At 41.4% G+C, this 24,985-nt stretch overlaps 1 protein-coding gene across 1 annotated transcript in view; it reads right to left on the bottom strand.

The window, feature by feature from the left end:
* The window catches only part of PLXNA3 (plexin A3), a 304,218-nt gene that overhangs the window by 3,380 nt on the left and 275,853 nt on the right, over window positions 1-24,985 (bottom strand). The window contains exons 27-30 of the mRNA XM_053695795.1: window positions 24,737-24,927; window positions 24,447-24,616; window positions 23,170-23,382; window positions 1,797-1,947 (exon numbers count right to left, since the gene is read on the bottom strand). Coding sequence (XP_053551770.1) covers window positions 1,797-1,947; window positions 23,170-23,382; window positions 24,447-24,616; window positions 24,737-24,927 — 725 coding nt within the window. The remainder of the gene's footprint in view (window positions 1-1,796; window positions 1,948-23,169; window positions 23,383-24,446; window positions 24,617-24,736; window positions 24,928-24,985) is intronic.

Below are 24,985 nucleotides of genomic sequence, written 5' to 3'. Positions count from 1 at the left end.
GCAGAGGAGCCAGAGAAAGGCAAAAGAGTGGAAGAAAAGCAGAGGAGCCAGGGAAAGGCAGAAGAAAAGCAGAGGAGCCAGAGAAAGACAGAAGAAAATCAGAGGAACCAGAGAAAGGCAGAAGAAAATCAGAGGAGCCAGAGAAAGACAGAAGAAAATCAGAGGAGCCAGAGAAAGACAGAAGAAAAGCAGAAGTGAAAGAAAAGCAGAGGAGCCAGAGAAAGGCAAAAGAGTGGAAGAAAAGCAGATGAGCCAGAGAAAGACAGAAAGCAGATGAGCCAAAGAAAGACAGAAAGCAGATGAGCCAGAGAAAGACAGAAAGCAGATGAGCCAGAGAAAGACAAGAAAAGCAGAGTAGCCAGAGAAAGGCAAAAGAGTGGAAGAAAAGCAGAGAATGCAGAAGAAAAGCAGAGGAGCCAGAGAAAGACAGAAGAAAAGCAGATGAGCCAGAGAAAGACAGAAGAAAAGCAGAGGAGCCAGAGAAAGACAGAAGAAAAGCAGAGAAGCCAGAGAAAGACAGAAGAAAAGCAGAGAAGCCAGAGAAAGACAGAAGAAAAGCAGAGAAGCCAGAGAAAGACAGTAGAAAAGCAGAAGTGAAAGAAAAGCAGAGGAGCCAGAGAAAGGCAGAACAGTGGAAGAAAAGCAGAGAAGCCAGAGAAAGGCAGAGGAGCCAGAGAAAGGCAGAGGAGCCAGAGGAGCCAGAGAAAGGCAAACAAGTGCAAGAAAAGCAGAGGAGCCAGAGAAAGGAAGAAGAGTGGAAGAAAAGCGGAAGAGCCAGAGAAAGGCAGAAGAGTCAGATAAAGGCAAAGGAGCCAGAGAAAGGCAAATGAGTGGAAGAAAAGCGGAGGAGCCAGAGAAAGAAAGAAGAGTGGAAGAAAAGCGGAAGAGCCAGAGAAAGGCAGAAGAGTCAGATAAAGGCAAAGGAGCCAGAGAAAGGCAAATGAGTGGAAGAAAAGCGGAAGAGCCAGAGAAAGGCAGAAGAGTCAGATAAAGGCAAAGGAGTCAGAGAAAGGCAAATGAGTGGAAGAAAAGCGGAGGAGCCAGAGAAAGGCAGAAGAGTGGAAGAAAAGCAGAGGAGCCAGAGAAAGGCAGAGGAGCCAGAGAAAGGCAGAGGAGCCAGAGAAAGGCAGAGGAGCCAGAGAAAGGCAGAGGAGCCAGAGAAAGGCAGAGGAGCCAGAGAAAGGCAAACGAGTGCAAGAAAAGCAGAGGAGCCAGAGAAAGGAAGAAGAGTGGAAGAAAAGCGGAGGAGCCAGAGAAAGAAAGAAGAGTGGAAGAAAAGCGGAAGAGCCAGAGAAAGGCAGAAGAGTCAGATAAAGGCAAAGGAGCCAGAGAAAGGCAAATGAGTGGAAGAAAAGCGGAGGAGCCAGAGAAAGGAAGAAGAGTCAGATAAAGGCAAAGGAGCCAGAGAAAGGAAGAAGAGTGGAAGAAAAGCAGAGGAGCCAGAGAAAGGGAGAAGATTGGAAGAAAAGCAGAGGAGCCAGAGAAAAGAAGAAGAGTGGAAGAAAAGCGGAGGAGCCATAGTAGGGCATGGGGAGAAAGAAGTGAGTAAAAGAAAGAAGGTAGAGTAAGAAAAAAGACAAAGGTAAAGTGAATAAAAAATGAAGTCACAATAAAGTAGGGAAGCACAACATTATTGGGAAAGACAAATAAAGAATAAGTGTAAAGTTAAAGATGTTGGAATTCCTAGCCCAACTGTATCCAGAGATGGATATCTAATCTTTCTGCTTCCTTGTGTCCGACATGCCCCCTAACTATGGAATCTCAATAACAATATAACCAAACTCTAACGTACTCACCTCCTCTCGATATTTGTTCACATAGAAATAAAGCTCACTGAGTGCACTCAGAGAGTTGAATTCATTAGCGTGCAGTCTTGATTGCTCCACCAGATATGCATCCATGTCTTGGTCACTGATAGCTGGCATCTTACCGATGTCTCGATAATATCTGCAAACCAAATGGATGGTAATGTGAGTCTGGGTGCATTTCATGAAATGCACTGTGATTGGATGATACATACAAGAACTTGTTTATATCTATCTCAAACTATCCACAGAAATGGAATTAAAGGGACAGTCTAGTCCAAAATAAGCTTTCATGATTCAGATAGAGAATGTAATTTTTAACAATTTTACAATTTACTTTTATCACCAATTTTGCTTTGTTCTTTTGGTATTCTTAGTTGAAAGCTAAACCTAGGAGGTTCATATGCTAATTTCTAAGCCCTTGAAGGCCGCCTCTTCTCTCAGGGCATTTTGACAGTTTTTCACCACTAGAGGGTATTAGTTCCTGTGTGTCATACAGATAACACTATGCTCACGCATGTGGAGTTCCAGAGAGCCAGCTCTGATTGGCTAAAATGGATGTCTACCAAAAGAACTGAAATCACAGAGGTAAAAAGTGTATTTATATAACTGTGTTGGTTATGCAAAACTAGGGAATGGGTAATAAAGGGATTATCCATCTTTTTAAACAATAAAAATTCTGGTGTTGACGGTCACATTAAAGGGACACTCAATCAAAATTAAACTTTCGTTATTCAGATAGGGCAGGCCTTTTTAAACAACTTTCCAATTTACTTCCATTAACAAAATGTGCACAGTCTTTTTATATTTAAACTTTTTGAGTCACCAGCTCCTACTGAGTATGTGCAAAAATAAGTGTGTATTCATTTGTGATTGGCTGATGGCTGTCGCATGGTACGTGTATGCATTTGTAAATGGCTGATGGCTGTCACATGGTACAGGGGGAGTGGAAAAAGACAACTTTTAAAATTGTCAGAAAAAAAAAATCTACTACTCATTTGAAGTTTAGACTAAGTGCTATGGCATTGTCTTGTTATTTTGCATTTTCTCGTTTATGTAAATTTACTATGTTGACTGGTCCTTTAATATACACAACATTCAAAAGGCTTTCTATGGGGTGTGCGCCGGGCCTGTAAAACAATTTATTATATATATATATATATATATATATATATATATACACACTGTATATAAATAAATAATCAGGCCGACAAAAGGATGCACTCACAAGGAATTTCCACAATTGTCACCTTTAATTACATCATGTTTTGGGGTTTTACCCCTTTCGTCAGACACAAAAATATGGCTTATTTGACGGTTGTCGAGTTCCTTTATTTGTCTGCAGTGTTCGCTGCGCTGAACGCCATTTTGCAGCGAGGTAATCTTAGCCAATAGCGTGCTATCTATCTGGCATTAATGCCAGCTGGGGCTGCCTGAGGCGCTTAGCGCGGTGAACGCTGCAGACAAGTAAAGGAACTTTCAGCATGAAATATTTTTATTTGTTCCACTGGAAAATACTAGCATTTCACAAACACTAGGATTTACCATCACTTTAAGATGACACTTCGTCCACAAGTACTAGATAAGCATATGTTGTGCAAAAAAAAGACAGGAGTTGAAAAAAAAAAAAAAATGAATAATGATAAAAGGCCAGTTAATAATATATGTAATCACATATGTGTTTATGCTGCTGTAAAGGAAGACAACATTGTTTGTTAGGAGATACAAATTAGGGAAAAGATCTAAAGATTAATATGTTCCAAATGAAACAGCAGATGTTTTCCACACAGCACGAGAAATACTCAAGGGCACCTACCACCTCCTTATACAAATACTCCTCTTAAAGGGATATAAAATAGCCTGCTTCATTGTTGTAATAAAAAAAGCACTAAGCAGTGGGTTATACTTAGCCCCTTAATGATCGCGATGTGCCATGTAGAAAAGACCAGTGATGTACAGGGTACGTGGCTGGTCCTTAATGGGTTAATAGCTATCATTGCAATATGTATTATTCATCACTGAAAAGGATTTTACCTTTTATTTCTTCTCTTATTTTTAACTTTGTAAAGGGTATATTATTTCCTGTCACAACCCCATAAGTGGACTGTGGTCTATACAGAAAGGCAAAGGAGCAAATTTTTTTGCAAAATCTTATTGCCCATGCTCAGTAGAGGACTTTTACTGCAAACATCATGTTACAGTAGAACTTTAGTTTTGTAATGTCTGCTTTATCTAGATACACTCAGAACTTGTAAGTGTTAATTTAGCAAGAAAACAAATAAGCGGTTTGCTTTTTCTTTCATGTAATTGGCAAGAGTCCATGAGCTAGTGACATATGGGATATACAATCCTACCAGGAGGGGGCAAAGTTTCCCAAACCTCAAAATGCCTATAAATACACCCCCCACCACACCCACAATTCAGTTTTTACAAACTTTGCCTCCTATTGAGGTGGTGAAGTAAGTTTGTGCTTGATTTTTATGATTTCTTCTATGATAAGCGCTTCTAAGCATTCTGGAGCCCAATTCCTCTCAGAGTACAGTGTTTGTCAGAGGGATGTGAAGAGAGTATCGCCTATTGATTTTTATGGTTTCACTCATGCGAAATCTTTTCAAAGGTTCTCTGTTATCGGTCGTAGGGATTCATCTCCTACCTCCCTTTTCAGATAGACGATATACTTATATATACCATTACCTCTGCTGATAGCTTTCAGTACTGGTTTGGCTATCTGCTATATGTGGATGGGTGTCTTTCGGTAAGTATGTATCATTATTTAAGACAGTCTCAGCTATGGTTTGGCGCTTTATGTATTAATATAAAGTTTTAAATATATGTATTTTACTTATATTTGCCATGAGTCAGGTCTATGTATATTTCCCTTTGCAGTCTAACAGTTTCAGTATGAGAATCATGTTTTAGGAAGTTATTTTCTTACCTGGGGTTTAGTCCTTTTTTTCCAATTTGACTTGTTTTTCCGTAAATTTCGTGGGCAAATCTAGGCTCGCGAGGGCGCAAAATGCTGTTATTTATTGCGTCATTTTTGGTGCAATAAATTTTTTTTGCCGCAAATTTGCATCTATAGTGTTGCAAGTTTCGTCATTTCCTCGTCTTTATTGACATTAGGTTATTTGGCGTGAAGGTGCGCTTGTTATGACGTGAGTTGCGTCATTTCCGGAAGTTGACTGGCGAAAACTTTTTTTTCACTTTGCATCATGCGTCATACTTGGCGCCATATATTTTTTTGATTATATTACCCCACTTCCTTTATGCTCGCTGCTCTCTTTATATTCCAGAGGGCTATGCTGTTTGCTTTTCTGCTTATTTAGCATATGCATTTTTTCCCATTCCTGAAACTACTATATAAGGGAATTGGATATTTTGTTTAAATGTTATTCCTTATATGGACGATATCTTGGTACTGGCTCAATTTTTTCATTTAGCAGAATCTCACACGAATCAACTTGTGTTGTTTCTTCAAAAACATGGTTGGAGGATCAATTTAAGAGTTTCTTGATTCCTCAGATAAGGGTCACCTTTTTAGGTTTCCAAATAGATTCAGCGCCCATGACTCTGTCTTTAACAGACAAGAGACAAATGAAATTGGTTTCAGCTTGTCGAAACCTTCAGTCTCGATCATTCCCTTCAGTGGCTATGTGCATGGAAGTTTTAGGTCTCATGACTGCAGCATCGGACACGATCCCCTTTGCGCGTTTTCATATGAGACCTCAACAGCTTTGCATGCTGAATCAATGGTGCAGGGATTATACTCGGATATCACAATTGATATACTTAAATCCTAACATTCAACTCTCTCTGTCCTGGTGGTTGGACCATCATCAGATTATTCAAGGGGCCTCTTTTGTTCGTCCTTCCTGGACTGTCAACAGATGCAAGTCTCACAGGTTGGGGAGCTGTCTGGGGGTCTCTGACAGCACAAGGGGTTTGGAAACCTCAAGAGGCGAGGTTACCAACCAATATTTTAGAACTCCGTGCTATCTTCAGAGCTCTTCAGGCTTGGCCTCTATTAAAGAGAGAGCTTTTCATTCGCTTTCAGACAGACAATATCACAACTGTGGCATATGTCAATCATCAGGGTGGGACTCACAGTCCCCTAGCTATGAAAGAAGTATCTTGGATACTTTCTTGGGCGGAATCAAGCTCTAGTCTAATTTCTGCTGTACATATCCCAGGTGTAGACAATTGGGAAGCGGATTATCTCAGCCGTCAGACTTTACATCCAGGGGAGTGGTCGCTCCATCCAGATGTGTTTTTTCAGATTGTTCAGATGTGGGGTCTTCCAGAAATAGATCTGAGGGCTTCACATCTAAACAAGAAACTTCCCAGGTACCTGTCCAGGTATCCTCAAGCAGAGTCGGTGGATGCGTTAGCAGTTCCTTGGTTTTACCAACCTGCTTATATCTTACCGCCTCTAGTTCTTCTTCCAAGAGTGATCTCCAAGATCATCATGGAACATTTGTTTGTGTTTCTGGTATCACCAGCATGTCCTCACAGGTTCTGGTATGTAGATCTTGTCCGGATGTCCAGTTGCTAACCTTGGCCACTTCCTTTAAGACCAGACCTTTTGTCTCAAGGGCCGTTTTTCCATCAGGATCTCAAATAATTAAATTTGAAGGTATGGAAATTACACACTTAGTCATAGAGGTTTCTCTGACTCAGTAATTGATACTATGTTACAGGCTCGTAATCTGTTTCTAGGAAGTCGAGTTTGGAAGACTTATATTTTATGGTGTTCTTCTCATAAATTCTCCTGGCATTCTTTTAGAATTCCTAGAATTTGACCGTTTCTTCAGGATAGTTTGGATAAAGGTTTGTCTGCAAGTACTTTGAAGGGACAAATCTCTGCTCTTTCTATTTTATTTCATAGAAAGATTGCTAAACTTCCTGATATTCACTGTTTTGTTCAGGCTTTGGTTCGTATCAAGCCTGTTATTAAGTCTATTTCTCCTCCATTGAGTCTTAATTTGGGTTTGAAGGTTTTGCAGGCTCCTCCTTTACAGCCTATGCATTCTTTGGATATTTAATCACTTTCTTGGAAAGTATTGTTCCTTTTGGCTATCTCTTCTGCTAGAAGAGTTTCTGAATAGTCTGCTCTCTCTTGTGAGTCTCCTTTTCTGATTTTCCATCAGGATAAGGCTGTTTTGAGGGAAACAAAACAGCCGAATCCTAAGAATTTGCTTGAAAGATCGTTACACTCTTTGGATGTTGTAAGGGCTTTGAAATACTATGTTGAGGCTACTAAGGATTTCAGGAGGACTTCTAGTCTGTTGTCTTTTCTGGTTCTAGGAAAGGTCAGAAAGCCTCTGCCATTTCTTTGGCATCTTGATTAAAGCTTTTGACTCACAAGGCTTATTTGGAGGCGGGACAGTCTCCGCTTTAGAGAATTACAGCTCATTCTACTAGATCAGTTGCCACTTTGTGGGCTTTTAAGAATGAAGCTTCAGTTGATCAGATTTGCAAAGCAGCAACTTGGTCTTTGCATACATTTACTAAATTTTACCATTTTGATGTATTTGCTTCTTCTGAAGCAGTCTTTGGTAGAAGAGTTCTTCAGGCAGCTGTCTCAGTTTGATTCTTCTGTCTATAAGAACTTATTTTGTATATTTAATTTCTCAGCGGAAATAGCTGTTTTTATTTTATCCCTCCCTTTCTAGTGAATCTTCTGTGGACTTCCACATCTTGGGTATTTTATCCCATATGTCACTAGCTCATGGACTCTTGCCATTTACATGAAAGAAAACATAATTTATGTAAGAACTTACCTTTTTACCCTGTTTTTGGTGGTTATATTTTTTGTATAAAAGCACAATATTTTTCAGTTCCTCTTTTTTGTATTGCCTTTTTATACCTCACTACTTGGCTATTCGTTATACTGAGTTGTGGGTGTGGTGGGAGGTGCATTTATAGGCATTTGGGAAACTTTGCCCCTCCTGGTAGGCATGTATATCCCATACATCACAAGCTCATGGACTCTTGTCATTATGAAAGAAATTAATTTATCAGGTATTCAGCACAATCTGCTTCTTTTTATTTTTACTTTGAATTAACATATTTGTTTTTACGAAAGGAGCACTGATTCATATCCTTTTAATTATGATAAGCAAAACATCAAATATGCATATGTAAAAATGGCTCCACTTATACAGAATCATAAGCAGTGAAAACATTTACGGCTAGATTACGAGTCTTGCGTTAGGGTTAAAAAGCAGCGTTGAGAGGTCCCAACGCTGCTTTTTAACGCCCGCTGGTATTACGAGTCTTGCAGGTACAGGTGTACCGCTCACTTTTTTGGCGCGACTACCGCAAATACTTAACTATTTAATAACTATTGTACCTAGTTAAAATAAATACAAAGTTGCCTGTAAAATAAAAATAAACCCTAAGCTAGCTACAATGTAACTATTAGTTATATTGTAGCTAGCTAAGGGTTTATTTTATAGGTAAGTATTTAGTTTTAAATAGGAATAATTTAGTTAATTGTAGTTATTTTATTTAAATTTATTTAAATTATATTTAAGTTGGGGGGGGGTTAGGGTTAGACTTAGAGGTTAATAACTATTATAGTGGTGGCGACATAGGGGGCGGCAGATTAGGGGTTAATAAATATAATGTAGGTGTCGGCGGTGTCTAGAGCGGCAGATTAGGGGTTCATAATATAATGCAGGTGTCGGCGATATCGGGGGCGTCAGATTAGGGGTTAATAAGTGTAAGATTACGGGTGTTTAGACTCGGGGTTCATGCTAGGGTTTTAGGTGTAGACAAAAATGTATTTCTCCATAGGAATCAATAGGGCTGCGTTAGGAGCTGAACGCTGCTTTTTTGCAAATGTTAAGTTTTTTTTCAGCCGGCTCTCCCCCATTGATTCATATGGGGAAATCGTGCACGAGCACGTTTAGCCAGCTCACCGCTACCGTAAGCAGCGCTGGTATTGAGGTGAGATGTGGAGCTAAATTTTGCTTTCCGCTCACTTTTCTGTGGCTAACGCCGGGTTTAAAAAAAACAAACGTAATACCAGCGCTGTGTGCAAGTGAGCGATAAGCATAAACGGCTCATTAGCCCCGCACAGCTTTACCGACAAAACTTGTAATCTACCTGTTACTTTGTTATCTCTAGGCCTTGCTAGCTCAACAAGGGAGACGTATTAGTTGTAAATATAACATAATTTATGCTTACCTGATAAATTCCTTTCTTCTGTTGTGTGATCAGTCCACGGGTCATCATTACTTCTGGGATATTATCTGCTCCCCTACAGGAAGTGCAAGAGGATTCACCCAGCAGAGTTGCTATATAGCTCCTCCCCTCTACGTCACCTCCAGTCATTCGACCAAAGACCAACGAGAAAGGAGAAGCCAAGGGTGTAGTGGTGACTGAATTATAATTTAAAAAATATTTACCTGCCTTAAAAAAACAGGGCGGGCCGTGGACTGATCACACAACAGAAGAAAGGAATTTATCAGGTAAGCATAAATTATGTTTTCTTCTGTTATGTGTGATCAGTCCACGGGTCATCATTACTTCTGGGATACCAATACCAAAGCAAAAGTACACGGATGACGGGAGGGATAGGCAGGCTCATTATACAGAAGGAACCACTGCCTGAAGAACCTTTCTCCCAAAAATAGCCTCCGAAGAAGCAAAAGTGTCAAATTTGTAAAATTTGGAAAAAGTATGAAGCGAAGACCAAGTTGCAGCCTTGCAAATCTGTTCAACAGAGGCCTCATTCTTAAAGGCCCAAGTGGAAGCCACAGCTCTAGTGGAATGAGCTGTAATTCTTTCAGGAGGCTGCTGTCCAGCAGTCTCATAGGCTAAACGTATTATGCTACGAAGCCAAAAAGAGAGAGAGGTAGCAGAAGCTTTTTGACCTCTCCTCTGTCCAGAATAAACGACAAACAGGGAAGAAGTTTGGCGAAAATCTTTAGTTGCCTGCAAGTAGAACTTGAGGGCACGAACTACATCCAGATTGTGTAGAAGACGTTCCTTCTTTGAAGAAGGATTTGGACACAAGGATGGAACAACAATCTCTTGATTGATATTCCTGTTAGAAACAACCTTAGGTAAGAACCCAGGTTTAGTACGCAGAACTACCTTGTCTGAGTGAAAGATCAGATAAGGAGAATCACAATGTAGGGCTGATAACTCAGAGACTCTTCGAGCCGAGGAAATAGCCATTAAAAATAGAACTTTCCAAGATAACAATTTTATATCAATGGAATGAAGGGGTTCAAACGGAACACCCTGTAAAACGTTAAGAACTAAGTTTAAACTCCATGGCGGAGCAACAGTTTTAAACACAGGCTTGATCCTAGCTAAAGCCTGACAAAAGGCCTGGATGTCTGAATTTTCTGACAGACGCCTGTGTAACAAGATGGACAGAGCTGAGATCTGTCCCTTTAATGAGCTAGCCGATAAACCCTTTTCTAAACCTTCTTGTAGAAAAGACAATATCCTAGGAATCCTAACCTTACTCCAGGAGTAATCTTTGGATTCACACCAGTATAGGTATTTACGCCATATTTTATGGTAAATCTTTCTGGTAACAGGCTTCCTAGCCTGTATCAGGGTATCAATAACCGACTCAGAAAAACCACGTTTTGATAAAATCAAGCGTTCAATTTCCAAGCAGTCAGCTTCAGAGAAGTTAGACTTTGATGTTTGAATGGACCCTGAATCAGAAGGTCCTGTCTTAGAGGTAGAGACCAAGGCGGACAGGATGACATGTCCACTAGATCTGCATACCAAGTCCTGCGCGGCCATGCAGGCGCTATTAGAATCACTGATGCTCTCTCCTGTTTGATTTTGGCAATCAATCGAGGAAGCAGCGGGAAGGGTGGAAACACATAAGCCATCCTGAAGTTCCAAGGTGCTGTCAAAGCATCTATCAGAACCGCTCCCGGATCCCTGGATCTGGATCCGTAGCGAGGAAGTTTGGCGTTCTGGCGAGACGCCATGAGATCTATCTCTGGTTTGCCCCAACGTCGAAGTATTTGGGCAAAGACCTCCGGATGAAGTTCCCACTCCCCCGGATGAAGAGTCTGGCGACTCAAGAAATCCGCCTCCCAGTTCTCCACTCCCGGGATGTGGATTGCTGACAGGTGGCAAGAGTGAGACTCTGCCCAGCGAATTATCTTTGATACTTCTATCATTGCTAGGGAGCTTCTTGTCCCTCCCTGATGGTTGATGTAAGCTACAGTCGTGGTGTTGTCTGACTGAAACCTGATGAACCCCCGAGTCTTTAACTGGGGCCAAGCTAGAAGGGCATTGAGAACTGCTCTCAATTCCAGAATGTTTATTGGCAGGAGACTTTCCTCCTGACTCCATTGTCCCTGAGCCTTCAGAGAATTCCAGACAGCGCCCCAACCTAGAAGGCTGGCGTCTGTTGTTACGATTGTCCAGTCCGGCCTGCTGAACGGCATCCCCCTGGACAGATGTGGCCGAGAAAGCCACCATAGAAGAGAGTTTCTGGTCTCTTGATCCAGATTCAGAGTGGGGGACAAATCTGAGTAATCCCCATTCCACTGACTCAGCATGCACAATTGCAGCGGTCTGAGATGTAGGCGTGCAAAGGGTACTATGTCCATTGCTGCTACCATTAAGCCGATCACCTCCATGCATTGAGCTACTGACGGGAGTTGAATGGAATGAAGGACACGGCATACATTTAGAAGCTTTGTTAATCTGTCTTCTGTCAGATAAATCTTCATTTCTACAGAATCTATAAGAGTCCCCAAGAATGGAACTCTTGTGAGAGGCAAGAGAGAACTCTTCTTTTCGTTCACTTTCCATCCATGCGACCTTAGAAATGCCAGAACTAACTCTGTATGAGACTTGGCAGTTTGAAAGCTTGAAGCTTGTATCAGAATGTCGTCTAGGTACGGAGCTACCGAAATTCCTCGCGGTCTCAGAACCGCTAGAAGGGCACCCAGAACCTTTGTGAAGATTCTTGGAGCCGTAGCCAATCCGAATGGAAGGGCTACAAACTGGTAATGCCTGTCTAAGAAGGCAAACCTTAGATACCGGTAATGATCTTTGTGAATCGGTATGTGAAGGTAAGCATCCTTTAAATCCACTGTGGTCATGTATTGACCCTTTTGGATCATGGGTAAGATTGTCCGAATAGTTTCCATTTTGAACGATGGAACTCTTAGGAATTTGTTTAGGATCTTTAAATCCAAGATTGGCCTGAAAGTTCCCTCTTTTTTGGGAACCACAAACAGGTTTGAGTAAAACCCTTGTCCTTGTTCCGACCGCGGAACCGGATGGATCACTCCCATTAATAATAGATCTTGTACACAGCGTAGAAACGCGTCTTTCTTTATTTGGTTTGTTGACAACCTTGACAGATGAAATCTCCCTCTTGGGGGAGATAATTTGAAGTCTAGAAGGTATCCCTGAGATATGATCTCTAGCGCCCAGGGATCCTGGACATCTCTTGCCCAAGCCTGGGCGAAGAGAGAGAGTCTGCCCCCCACTAGATCCGGTCCCGGATCGGGGGCCCTCGGTTCATGCTGTCTTAGGGGCAGCAGCAGGTTTTCTGGCCTGCTTGCCCTTATTCCAGGACTGGTTAGGTTTCCAGCCTTGTCTGTAACGAGCAACAGCTCCTTCCTGTTTTGGTGCAGTGGAAGTTGATGCTGCACCTGCTTTGAAATTCCGAAAGGGACGAAAATTAGACTGTCTAGCCTTAGCTTTGGCTTTGTCTTGAGGTAGAGCGTGGCCCTTACCTCCTGTAATGTCAGCGATAATTTCTTTCAAACCGGGCCCAAATAAAGTTTGCCCCTTGAAAGGTATATTAAGTAATTTGGACTTAGAAGTTACATCAGCCGACCAGGATTTTAGCCACAGCGCCCTACGTGCCTGAATGGCGAATCCTGAATTCTTAGCCGTAAGTTTAGTTAAATGTACTACGGCCTCCGAAATGAATGAATTAGCTAGTTTAAGGACTCTAAGCCTGTCCGTAATGTCGTCCAGCGTAGCGGAACTAAGGTTCTCTTCCAGAGACTCAATCCAAAATGCTGCCGCAGCCGTAATCGGCGCGATGCATGCAAGGGGTTGCAATATAAAACCTTGTTGAACAAACATTTTCTTAAGGTAACCCTCTAATTTTTTATCCATAGGATCTGAAAAAGCACAGCTATCCTCCACCGGGATAGTGGTGCGCTTAGCTAAAGTAGAAACTGCTCCCTCCACCTTAGGGACCGTTTGCCATAAGTCCCGTGTGGTGGCGTCTATTGGAAACATCTTTCTAAATATTGGAGGGGGTGAGAACGGCACACCGGGTCTATCCCACTCCTTAGTAACAATTTCAGTTAATCTCTTAGGTATAGGAAAAACGTCAGTACTCGCCGGTACCGCAAAGTATTTATCCAACCTACACATTTTCTCTGGTATTGCAACAGTGTTACAATCGTTAAGAGCCGCTAAGACCTCCCCTAGTAATACACAGAGGTTTACCAATTTAAATTTAAAATTTGAAATATCTGAATCCAATCTGCTTGGATCAGAACCGTCACCTACAGAATGAAGCTCTCCGTCCTCATGCTCTGCAAGCTGTGACGCAGTATCAGACATGGCCCTAGAATTATCAGCGCACTCTGTTCTCACCCCAGAGTGATCACGCTTGCCTCTTAGTTCTGGTAACTTAGCCAAAACTTCAGTCATAACAGTAGCCATATCTTGTAATGTTATCTGTAATGGCTGCCCAGATGTACTAGGCGCCATAATATCACGCACCTCCCGGGCGGGAGACGCAGGTACTGACACGTGAAGCGAGTTAGACGGCATAACTCTCCCCTCGCTGTTTGGTGAAATTTGTTCAATTTGTACAGATTGGCTTTTATTTAAAGTAGCATCAATACAGTTAGTACATAAATTTCTATTGGGCTCCACCTTGGCATTGGAACAAATGACACAGGTATCTTCCTCTGAATCAGACATGTTTAACACACTAGCAATAAACATGCAACTTGGTTACAATCTTATTTAACAAAAAAACGTACTGTGCCTCAAAGAAGCACTAAACGATTAAATGACAGTTGAAATAATGAACTGAAAAACAGTTATAGCATCACTCTTTAAAAACAACACAACTTGTTAGCAAAGGTTTGTTCCCATTAGTAAAGTAACACTAATTAAATTTTAAACATAAAAATCACAGAGCAACGTTTTAAAACACAGTCACTACATAAGTCTCACAGCTCTGCTGAGAGAATCTACCTCCCTTCAAAGAAGTTTGAAGACCCCTGAGTTCTGTTAGAGATGAACCGGATCATGCAGAAAATACAAGAGTAACTGACTGGAAATTTTTGATGCGTAGCAAAAGAGCGCCAAAAACGGCCCCTCCCCCTCACACACAGCAGTGAGAGAGAAACGAAACTGTCATAATCAAAACAAGCAAACTGCCAAGTGGAAAAATAATGCCCAAATATTTATTCACTCAGTACCTCAGAAATGCAAACGATTCTACATTCCAGCAAAAACGTTTAACATGAATTAAATACCTATTAAAAGGTTTAATGTATTTTTACAGAGTAATTCCGGTGAAATACCATCCCCAGAATACTGAAGTGTAGAGTATACATACATGTCATTATAACGGTATGGCAGGATTTTCTCATCAATTCCATTCAGAAAATAAAAACTGCTACATACCTCAATGCAGATTCAACTGCCCGCTGTCCCCTGATCTGAAGCTTTTACCTCCCTCAGATGGCCGAGAAACAGCAATATGATCTTAACTACTCCGGTTAAAATCATAAGAAAAACTCTGGTAGATTCTTCTTCAAACTCTGCCAGAGAAGTAATAACACGCTCCGGTGCTATTGTAAAATAACAAACTTTTGATTGAAGTTATAAAAAACTAAGTATAATCACCATAGTCCTCTCACACCTCCTATCTAGTCTTTGGGTGCAAGAGAATGACTGGAGGTGACGTAGAGGGGAGGAGCTATATAGCAACTCTGCTGGGTGAATCCTCTTGCACTTCCTGTAGGGGAGCAGATAATATCCCAGAAGTAATGATGACCCGTGGACTGATCACACATAACAGAAGAAATGGAGATTAAAAAGCTAAAGGGATATGAAACCCAACATTTTTTATTTTATGATTCAGATCATTTCTAATTTACTTATTTGTCTTCGTTCTCTTGGTATCTTTGTGTTATACAAAACTGGGGAATTAGGTAATAAAGGGATCATCTTTTTTTTTTTAAACAATAAAAAGTCTGGATTAGACTGTCCCTTTAAAGGATTATGAATCCCACTTTTTTCTTTCATGGTTCAGATAGAGCATGCGATTTTAAACAATTTTCTAATTTACTTCTATTATCAAATTTTATTCATACATGGCAGCAGTTTTGCAAGAAGGTTATCCATTTACAAGAACACTAGAGGGCAGCACCATTTCCTGTCATGTAGTGCACCAGATGCTACCTAGGTATCTCTTCAACACAGAATATCATGAGGACAAAACAAATTTGATAATAGAAGTAAATTTGAAACTTTTTAAAAAATATATGTTCTGTCAATCACAAAATACATTTTTGTGTTTCATAACAATTTAAAGATGAAGAAGGCATGAACAGAAAGCGGGTTCTGGATTTGTTAAAGGGATATGAAACTCCAAATTTTTCTTTCATGATTCAGATTGCATACAATGTTAAACAACTTTCCAATTTACTTCTAATATCTAATTTTCTTCATTCTCTTGGTATCATTTGTTTAAAAGGATACCTAGGTAGGTGCAGGAGCTGGGAGCTAGCTGCTGATTGGTGGCTGCATATATATGCCTCTTGTCATTGGCTTACTGATGTGCTCGGAAATCTCCTAGTAGTGCATTGCTCCTCCATTGAAGGATACCAAGAGAATGAAGCAAAATGAATAATAGAAGTAATTTGGAAAGTTGCTTAAAGGGACAGTCTACATTAGAATTTGTATTGTTTTAAAAGATAGATAATCCCTTTATTACCCATTTCCCAGTTTTGCATAACTAAAACAGTTATAATAATATACTTTTAACCTCTGTGATTATCTTGTATCTAAGCCTCTGCAAACTGCCCCTTTTTGCAGTCTAGCCAATCAGTGCCTGCTCCCAGATAACGTTTCATGCACAAGCACAGTGTTATCTATATGAAATACGTGAACCAACACCCTCTAGTGGTGAAAAACTGTTAAAATGCAATCTGAAAGAGGTGGGCTTCAAGGTCTAAGAAATTAGCATATGAACCTCCTAGGTTAAGCTTTCAACTAAGAATACCAAGAGAACAAAGCAAAATTGGTGATAAAAGTAAATTGGAAAACAGAATTTATGCTTACCTGATAAATTACTTTCTCCAACGGTGTGTCCGGTCCACGGCGTCATCCTTACTTGTGGGATATTCTCTTCCCCAACAGGAAATGGCAAAGAGCCCAGCAAAGCTGGTCACATGATCCCTCCTAGGCTCCGCCTTCCCCAGTCATTCGACCGACGTAAAGGAGGAATATGCATAGGAGAAATCATATGATACCGTGGTGACTGTAGTTAGAGAAAATAATTCATCAGACCTGATTAAAAAACCAGGGCGGGCCGTGGACCGGACACACCGTTGGAGAAAGTAATTTATCAGGTAAGCATAAATTCTGTTTTCTCCAACATAGGTGTGTCCGGTCCACGGCGTCATCCTTACTTATGGGAACCAATACCAAAGCTTTAGGACACGGATGATGGGAGGGAGCAAATCAGGTCACCTAGATGGAAGGCACCACGGCTTGCAAAACCATTCTCCCAAAAATAGCCTCAGAAGAAGCAAAAGTATCAAATTTGTAAAATTTTGTAAAAGTGTGCAGTGAAGACCAAGTCGCTGCCTTACATATCTGATCAACAGAAGCCTCGTTCTTGAAGGCCCATGTGGAAGCCACAGCCCTAGTGGAGTGAGCTGTGATTCTTTCAGGAGGCTGCCGTCCGGCAGTCTCATAAGCCAATCGGATGATGCTTTTAAGCCAAAAAGAGAGAGAGGTAGAAGTTGCTTTTTGACCTCTCCTTTTACCAGAATAAACAACAAACAAGGAAGATGTTTGTCTGAAATCCTTTGTAGCCTCTAAATAGAATTTTAGAGCACGAACTACATCCAAATTGTGCAACAAACGTTCCTTCTTTGAAACTGGATTCGGACACAAAGAAGGCACAACTATCTCCTGGTTAATATTTTTGTTAGAAACAACATTCGGAAGAAAACCAGGTTTAGTACGCAAAACCACCTTATCTGCATGGAACACCAGATAAGGAGGAGAACACTGCAGAGCAGATAACTCTGAAACTCTTCTAGCAGAAGAAATTGCAACCAAAAACAAAACTTTCCAAGATAATAACTTAATATCTACGGAATGTAAGGGTTCAAACGGAACCCCTTGAAGAACTGAAAGAACTAAATTGAGACTCCAAGGAGGAGTCAAAGGTTTGTAAACAGGCTTGATTCTAACCAGAGCCTGAACAAAAGCTTGAACATCTGGCACAGCCGCCAGCTTTTTTGTGAAGTAAAACAGATAAAGCAGAAATCTGTCCCTTCAAAGAACTTGCAGATAATCCTTTCTCCAAACCCTCTTGTAGAAAGGATAGAATTTTAGGAATTTTTACCCTGTTCCATGGGAATCCTTTCGATTCGCACCAACAGATATATTTCTTCCATACTTTATGGTAAATTTTTCTAGTTACAGGCTTTCTAGCCTGAATAAGAGTATCAATGACAGAATCTGAGAACCCACGCTTTGATAAAATCAAGCGTTCAATCTCCAAGCAGTCAGTTGGAGTGAGGCCAGATTCGGATGTTCGAACGGACCTTGAACAAGAAGGTCCCGTCTCAAAGGTAGCTTCCATGGTGGAGCCGATGACATATTCACCAGGTCTGCATACCAAGTTCTGCGTGGCCACGCAGGAGCTATCAAGATCACCGAAGCCCTCTCCTGATTGATCCTGGCTACCAGCCTGGGAATGAGAGGAAACGGTGGGAATACATAGGCTAGGTTGAAGGTCCAAGGTGCTACTAGTGCATCTACTAGAGTCGCCTTGGGATCCCTGGATCTGGACCCGTAGCAAGGAACCTTGAAGTTCTGACGAGACGCCATCAGATCCATGTCTGGAATGCCCCATAATTGAGTTATGTGGGCAAAGATTTCCGGATGGAGTTCCCACTCCCCCGGATGAAATGTCTGACGACTCAGAAAATCCGCTTCCCAATTTTCCACTCCTGGGATGTGGATTGCAGACAAGTGGCAGGAGTGAATCTCCGCCCATTGAATTACTTTGGTCACTTCTTCCATCGCCAGGGAACTCCTTGTTCCCCCCTGATGGTTGATATATGCAACAGTCGTCATGTTGTCTGATTGAAACCTTATGAATTTGGCCTTTGCTAGTTGAGGCCAAGCCTTGAGAGCATTGAATATCGCTCTCAGTTCCAGAATGTTTATCGGGAGAAGAGATTCTTCCCGAGACCATAGACCCTGAGCTTTCAGGTATTCCCAGACCGTGCCCCAGCCCACCAGACTGGCGTCGGTCGTAACAATGACCCACTCTGGTCTGCGGAAGCTCATCCCTTGAGACAGGTTGTCCAGGGTCAGCCACCAACGGAGTGAATCTCTGGTCCTCTGATCTACTTGGATCGTCGGGGACAAGTCTGTATAATCCCCATTCCACTGTCTGAGCATGCACAGTTGTAATGGTCTTAGATGAATCCGCGCAAAAGGAACTATGTCCATTGCCGCAACCATCAAACCTATTACTTCCATGCACTGCGCTATGGAAGGAAGAAGAACAGAATGAAGTACTTGACAAGAGCTTAGAAGTTTTGATTTTCTGGCCTCTGTCAGAAAAATCTTCATTTCTAAGTTGTCTATTATTGTTCCCAAGAAGGGAACTCTTGTTGACGGGAATAGAAAACTTTTTTCTACGTTCACTTTCCACCCGTGAGATCTGAGAAAGGCTAGGACAATGTCCGTATGAGCCTTTGCTTGTGGCAGAGACGACGCTTGAATTAGAATGTCGTCCAAGTAAGGTACTACTGCAATGCCCCTTGGCCTTAGCACCGCTAGAAGGGACCCTAGTACCTTTGTGAAAATTCTTGGAGCAGTGGCTAATCCGAATGGAAGTGCCACAAACTGGTAATGCTTGTCCAGAAAGGCGAATCTTAGGAACCGATGATGTTCCTTGTGGATATGAATATGTAGATACGCATCCTTTAAATCCACCGTGGTCATGAATTGACCTTCCTGGATGGTAGGAAGAATTGTCCGAATGGTTTCCATTTTGAACGATGGAACCCTGAGAAATTTGTTTAGGATCTTGAGATCCAAAATTGGCCTGAATGTTCCCTCTTTTTTGGGAACTATGAACAGATTGGAGTAAAACCCCATCCCTTGTTCTCCTAATGGAACAGGATGAATCACTCCCATTTTTAACAGGTCTTCTACACAATGTAAGAATGCCTGTCTTTTTATTTGGTCTGAAGACAATTGAGACCTGTGGAATCTTCCCCTTGGGGGTAGTTCCTTGAATTCCAGGAGATAACCTTGAGAAACTATTTCTAGCGCCCAAGGATCCTGAACATCTCTTGCCCAAGCCTGAGCGAAGAGAGAGAGTCTGCCCCCCACCAGATCCGGTCCCGGATCGGGGGCCAGCATCTCATGCTGTTTTGGTAGCGGTAGCAGGCTTCTTGGCCTGCTTACCTTTGTTCCAGCCTTGCATCGGTCTCCAGGCTGGCTTGGTTTGAGAAGAATTACCCTCTTGCTTAGAGGATGTAGAATTTGAGGCTGGTCCGTTTCTGCGAAAGGGACGAAAATTTGTTTTATTTTTAGCCTTAAAAGACCTATCCTGAGGAAGGGCGTGGCCCTTTCCCCCAGTGATATCTGAAATAATCTCTTTCAAGTCAGGGCCAAACAGCGTTTTCCCCTTGAAAGGGATGTTAAGCAATCTGTTCTTGGAGGACACATCCGCTGACCAAGACTTTAGCCAAAGCGCTCTGCGCGCCGCAATAGCAAAACCTGAATTTTTCGCCGCTAATCTAGCTAATTGCAAAGTGGCGTCTAAGGTAAAAGAGTTAGCCAATTTAAGTGCTTGAACTCTGTCCATAACCTCCTCATAAGAAGATGCTTTATTGAGCGACTTTTCTAGTTCTTCGAACCAGAAACACGCTGCTGTAGTGACAGGAACAATGCATGAAATTGGTTGTAGAAGGTAACCTTGCTGAACAAACATCTTTTTAAGCAAACCCTCTAATTTTTTATCCATAGGATCTTTGAAAGCACAACTATCTTCTATAGGGATAGTGGTGCGTTTGTTTAGAGTAGAAACCGCCCCCTCGACCTTGGGGACTGTCTGCCATAAGTCCTTCCTGGGGTCGACCATAGGAAATAATTTCTTAAATATAGGGGGAGGGACAAAAGGTATGCCGGGCCTTTCCCATTCTTTATTTACAATGTCCGCCACCCGCTTGGGTATAGGAAAAGCTTCGGGGGGCACCGGGACCTCTAGGAACTTGTCCATCTTACATAATTTCTCTGGAATGACCAAATTGTCACAATCATCCAGAGTAGATAACACCTCCTTAAGCAGAGCGCGGAGATGTTCCAATTTAAATTTGAATGTAATAACGTCAGGTTCAGCTTGTTGAGAAATTTTTCCTGAATCTGAAATTTCTCCCTCAGACAAAACCTCCCTGGCCCCTTCAGACTGGTGTAAGGGCATGTCAGAACCATTATCATCAGCGTCCTCATGCTCTTCAGTATCTAAAACAGAGAAGTCACGCTTTCGCTGATAAGTGGGCATTTTGGCTAAAATGTTTTTAATAGAATTATCCATTACAGCCGTTAATTGTTGCATAGTAAGGAGGATTGGTGCACTAGATGCACTAGGGACCTCCTGAGTGGGCAAGACTGGTGTAGACATGGAAGGAGATGATGCAGTACCATGCTTACTCCCCTCACTTAAGGAATCATTTTGGGCAACATTATTATCAGTGGCATCATTGTCCCTACTTTGTTTGTCACATTCATCACATATATTTAAATGGAGAGGAACCTTGGCTTCCGAACAAACAGAACATCGTCTATCTGATAGTTCAGACATGTTAATAGGCATAAACTTGATAACAAAGCACAAAAAACGTTTTTAAAATAAAACCGTTACTGTCTCTTTAAATTTTAAACTGAACACACTTTATTACTGAATATGCGAAAAAGTATGAAGGAATTGTTCAAAATTCACCAAAATTTCACCACAGTGTCTTAAAGCCTTAAAAGTATTGCACACCAAATTTGAAAGCTTTAACTCTTAAAATAACGGAACCGGAGCCGTTTTTACATTTAACCCCTATACAGTCCCTGGTATCTGCTTTGCTGAGACCCAACCAAGCCCAGAGGGGAATACGATACCAAATGACGCCTTCAATAAGCTTTTTCAGTGGATCTGAGCTCCTCACACATGCATCTGCATGCCTTGCTTCTCAAAAACAACTGCGCATTAGTGGCGCGAAAATGAGGCTCTGCCTATGACTAGAAAAGGCCCCCAGTGAAAAAGGTGTCCAATACAGTGCCTGCCGTTTTTTTAACAGAATTCCCAAGATTAAAATAACTCTACAAAGTTATAAACCATTAAATATGCTTATAAAGTAATCGTTTTAGCCCAGAAAAATGTCTACCAGTCTTTAAAGCCCTTGTGAAGCCCTTTATTCTTATATTAAAAATTAAGAAAATGGCTTACCGGATCCCATAGGGAAAATGACAGCTTCCAGCATTATCAAGTCTTGTTAGAAATGTGTCATACCTCAAGCAGCAAAAGTCTGCTCACTGTTTCCCCCAACTGAAGTTAATTCATCTCAACAGTCCTGTGTGGAAACAGCCATTGATTTTAGTAACGGTTGCTAAAATCATTTTCCTCTTACAAACAGAAATCTTCATCTCCTTTCTGTTTCAGAGTAAATAGTACATACCAGCACTATTTTAAAATAACAAACTCTTGATTGAAGAATAAAAACTACATTTAAACACCAAAAAACTCTTAGCCATCTCCGTGGAGATGTTGCCTGTGCAACGGCAAAGAGAATGACTGGGGAAGGCGGAGCCTAGGAGGGATCATGTGACCAGCTTTGCTGGGCTCTTTGCCATTTCCTGTTGGGGAAGAGAATATCCCACAAGTAAGGATGACGCCGTGGACCGGACACACCTATGTTGGAGAAAAGTGTTTAAAATTATATGCTCTATCTGAATCATGAAAGTTTATTTTGGCCTAGACTGTCCCTTTAAAAATGTATGCTCTACAATTTAGGAGAAACAAAATCGGTTTAATGTTCCTTTAAAGGGACACTGAACCCAAATTTTTTTCTTTTGTGATTCAGATAGAGCATGAAATTTTAAACAACTTTCTAATTTACTCCTATTATCAAATGTTCTTTATTCTCTTGGAATCTTTATTTGAAATGCAAGAATGTAAGATTAGATACCGGCCCATTTTTTGTGAACAACCTGGTTTGTCCTTGCTGATTGGTGGATAAATTTATCCACCAATAAAAAAATTGCTGTCCATAGACTGAACCAAAAAAAAGCTTAGATGCCTTCTCTTTTAAATAAAGTTAGCAAGAGAACGAAAGAAAAATTGATAATAGGAGTAAATTAGAAAGTTGTTTAAAATTGCATGTTCTAGCTGAATCACGAAAGAAAAAATTTGGGTTCAGTGTCCCTTTAAGGATGTCCTACTGATGCTCATTGACAGGCCTTACATACGGGAAAAAAGAAAAGAATTTAAATGCTCTTTCACATGAGCAACAAAAACATTTTGATTAGAATGTCTTAAAGCTGCTTAGATGTCGGATCTCCAATTAATGGTAAATCCAAGCGTTTAAAAAACTAAATATAAAGTTGACTTACAGTGATCACTTAGTAAACAAAAAAAAAAAGGGGCGCTAAACTCACCCTTTTCTGTGCCACGGCTCCTTGCTAAAATCAGAACCTCCGATCACCCACAGCACAGCGCTCTTCGTCCAATGAGGTAAAGTTTCCACCTCTAAACCAATAGCTGTGCTAGTGATCTTACAGTGTTCTATATACTACCACAGCTATTGGTTTAGAGGTGGAAATGTCACCTCATTGGTAAAGAGCACTGTGTAGTGGGAGGCTAGAGCCGTTGACTTTAGCAAGGTACCGCAGCACAGACAGAGTGAGTTTAGCTTCCTTTTTTTACTAAGTGATTACTAAACGTGCACTTTATTTTTAGTGATGGTAAATTGTAGTGTTTTTTTAAACCAAGCAATTTAATGCAAGAGGTGGCTCCTGCATACAATTATAGAGGGTTAGAGAACAAGACTCAAACATAAAAGAATTCTGCACTTACCTCTCTACCCAGGTCTTGTAGTTGGGTATGTCCTTGGCATATAGCAGCTTGTTGCTAGGGGAATCCTTGCCCAATCTATGCTCAGACGTGGAGCAGGAGTCCATGAAAGTCTGTGCCACCACAGAAAGGCAGGCATCTGTGATACTGTTCTTGTGAATGTCAAAAACAAACTGCGGATTCTTGATAACATTCACCCAGAAACGCAACGGGAGGCTAAGGGTGATAAAGAAATAGAATGAACAGTCTGAGGAAGATAACATTGTTTAAAGACATTCTGAGCAGATTGAATGGATGGATATCAACAGACTAGGGAAAGAGTATGATAGGTTTAACAGAGGAATAGCACAGGTGTACAATGAATTGGAACGATCACAGACTAGGCATAAAAAGAGAACATGAGGAAAATGGTTTAATCACCCAATTAAAGTGATGATAAATCCAAGCGTATAACAAATGCTAGGATTTACCATCACTAAAAATAAACACTAGTTTCTCTCATCGTTTAGTTAAAAACAGTGTTACTCTCACCCTGTTAGGAAAGTAGATCGCTAACATAGCACCTCCGGCCACCCACGGCACACCGCTCTTCTCCAATGAGTTGCCATTTCCACCTCTAGCTGTACTAGGATGTCAGCTGACATGCACGGCTATTGGCCTAGAGGTGGAAACGTCACCTCATTGAAGAAAGCACTGTGCCGTGGGCGGCCGGAGATGCTGCATTAGTGATCTACTTTCCTAACAGTTAGGGTGAGTATAACGCTGTTTTTTACGAAACGATGAGAGAAACTAATGCTTCTTTTTAGTGATGGTAAATCCTAACGTTTGTTATACGCTTGGGTTTACCATCACTTTAATGTCAATGCTTAGATGTCTTTTACCCGGAGAAATTCCACCACATTCCCAAGAGGTGTTTTTTTATGTACCTAGAAGAGACTTGGTGTTTGTAACATATTAGTGAAAGAGCCCATCTGACATCAAAAGGTTCTTTCTGTTTTCCTTAGCTCCAGAAATATCCCAATATCCACAGTGTGTCTGTTGCCATCCACAGGAATGATTTGTATTCATCTATCTTCCCAATCTATCTTCTGTGTGGTTAAGCAACTCTTGGTCCCTATAAGTCCCTCTCTAGAAGTGTTCCTCAATATATCTTATACTGAGAAGTACCACGGTGTGTCCCTTATTCTTAGAGATATTTTACAGCATCCCCCTAAGATATAAATGCTGTTCCTACCCCTAGGATTGTGCGTGTGCCATTTTGTTTCATACCCAGTCCTCACCAATTACTCTTCCAAGTGTGCCGCACATCTGGATCTGTGATCTGCCTACGATCTGCCTGCTCATCAAGAAAGTCGAACATGTATTTGATAGCAAGCGGAAGGGCACTGCCCCTGTGTGCTGTGCTGAACACTGTTTCAAACAGGTCATCCACAAATTTCTGCAGTGTTCCCTGGAATTTCATACAGATTAAACAATGAGTTTAGGTGCACAAAGACATTCAATCACTTTGATTTTCAGGTCTGATATATTCCTATCCTTTTATCTTCTCTATCATGGACTTTATACTCACTTTAGTCGCTAATAGTCGGGTCAAGTAGATCTCAGAAACCATCTTGCTACCCCGGTCCCCCTCCTTGTGGTCAGTGTGGTCATGATTCTTTACCAAATGCCACAGTTTGGTGCCCGTCTCCTGGTCAGGGGTAATCATGGGGGCACGAGACCGCAGGCTGTCTGGGCTGCTGGATGTGCGCAAAAGACTCTCTAATAAATAGATAGGTAAGAGTGAAAAAATATGAAATACATTGGGTAAATCCTACTT

This window comes from Bombina bombina, chromosome 12 (assembly GCF_027579735.1).
Source record: "Bombina bombina isolate aBomBom1 chromosome 12, aBomBom1.pri, whole genome shotgun sequence".
NCBI lineage: Eukaryota > Metazoa > Chordata > Amphibia > Anura > Bombinatoridae > Bombina > Bombina bombina.
The sequence above is the reverse complement of the archived record's forward strand: the minus strand, read 5'-3'. Positions and strand labels throughout refer to the sequence as shown.